Genomic DNA, 1,584 nt, shown 5'->3' with positions numbered 1-1,584 from the left:
ATTATCACAGCCCAGCAAACTTGACTCAACTAATCTTCCAGCTCGAACTGGGGTGGATAAAGCCATACATGCTCACATCACAATGTTTCAGCCACATTTTCCACTTACAGTCTATTTAAACTTTTTTCCCTCGGTGTCCCAGCTGTCGTGTCTCCTCTTATCTGCCACGAGGACAAACTCCCACAGGGGTCGAACCGAGCGACAGAGGTCCTCCACATCTTGAGAGATGACCCTGACAAAATAGTTGACATTCTTCGCCGGGGAAGAAGGAGGAGGGGGAGGGGGTGGTGTGGTGCAGAATTATCCGCCAAAATCAAACATGGAATGATTATGCATTGCTGATGATGTTGGGTAGTCTCTCTCTCGTCTCTCTCTCCTCCTCTCTCTTTCCGATATAAGTCTGTCTCTAATATAAGCCTGTCTCTAATATAAGGCAGGAGGTTTATTGGTTATTCAGAAATAAAAGCACTGCTCTGTGAATGTAAATGTGTCTCTGCTGTCTCAGAAATTGACCGCCTACCTGGACCAGAATCTGAACAAGTGCTACGTCATCCCGCTCAACACCTCCATCGTCATGCCTCCCAGAGACCTCCTGGAGCTGCTCCTGAACATCAAGGTAACGTCTTCCACACCGCAGTCCGTCTCTCTCATCTAACTGTCAGCAAGAACTCCAGGAAGCCTCTTCCCCAGGAACCTGGTTTCCACAGGGTTCAGAAACTCTGCGTCCTGTTGCTCCGGATCAAACTGTTGAGGGTTTTTATTTGTCCTGTCCCCCCCTCAGGCTGGCACCTACCTGCCTCAGTCCTACCTGGTCCAGGAGGAGATGATGGTGACGGAGCGCCTGGAGCACGTGGACCAGCTCGGCTCCTTCATCTACAACCTGTGCCGCGGCAAAGACACCTTCAAGCTGCAGCGCAGAGACCGCATCCTGGGTAGGCACAGGAAGTCCTCCAGCTTCAGCCAATCACAGCAGTCAGCCAGATAACATAGGCGGGGCCAGTCAGGAGAACCAAGAGCAACATCATTTCTGAATCTGAGGTCAGACCGCGGTCCACCAACGTGGACCAGGTGCTGCTTCTGAGTTGGTTCAAACTACTCTTTTCCACAGAGGCCGTTGGAGGGCTGGTTCAGATCCGGGGCCTAATCCTGAAGCAGAAAAAACTGGTTCCAGTATAGAACCACGTGCACTGGAACCAGTTATCCTGGCAGAGAGCCGGTTCTTCAGAATCAGAATCGGGTTTATTGTCGAGTTGGTTTTTACATATGAGGAATTTGATTGAAAACGGGTTCATTAGAAGAAACACAGAGACAATAAAGAGACAGTATGTTCACTATACAGTTCCCAGTGGGACATACCGATGGGGTTGGGGGTTCAGGGTCAGACCGTGTTGTTACTGTATCCGCCCCTGTAGCAGAAGGACTGCGGGGCTGCAGGGAATCGAACCCTCCGTTAACCCTCTGCTCGTCCTACAGGTATCCAGAAGCGTGAAGCTCTCAACTGCCACAAGATCCGTCACTTCGAGAACACGTTTGTGGTGGAAACCCTGATCTGCGAGCCCTGAGTGGCGGTGGCAGCGGCGGTTG

At 51.2% G+C, this 1,584-nt stretch overlaps 2 protein-coding genes across 2 annotated transcripts in view; one reads left to right on the top strand and one right to left on the bottom strand.

Annotated features, from left to right (window-relative positions):
* Nucleotides 1-1,584, bottom strand: part of nedd9 (neural precursor cell expressed, developmentally down-regulated 9) — a gene marked incomplete in the record, with an annotated part of 35,153 nt that overhangs the window by 26,236 nt on the left and 7,333 nt on the right.
* The window catches only part of LOC118342575 (integral membrane protein 2B-like), a 1,793-nt gene continuing 672 nt past the window's right edge, over nucleotides 464-1,584 (top strand). Inside the window, exons 1-3 of the mRNA XM_035681164.1 lie at nucleotides 464-616; nucleotides 782-932; nucleotides 1,474-1,584. Coding sequence (XP_035537057.1) covers nucleotides 575-616; nucleotides 782-932; nucleotides 1,474-1,562 — 282 coding nt within the window. The 5' untranslated portion in view covers nucleotides 464-574 and the 3' untranslated portion in view covers nucleotides 1,563-1,584. The remainder of the gene's footprint in view (nucleotides 617-781; nucleotides 933-1,473) is intronic.

This window comes from Morone saxatilis, unplaced genomic scaffold (genome assembly GCF_004916995.1).
Source record: "Morone saxatilis isolate NCDOM2014 unplaced genomic scaffold, NCSU_SB_2.0 Contig9, whole genome shotgun sequence".
NCBI classification, from domain to species: Eukaryota; Metazoa; Chordata; class Actinopteri; family Moronidae; genus Morone; species Morone saxatilis.
The sequence above is the reverse complement of the archived record's forward strand: the minus strand, read 5'-3'. Positions and strand labels throughout refer to the sequence as shown.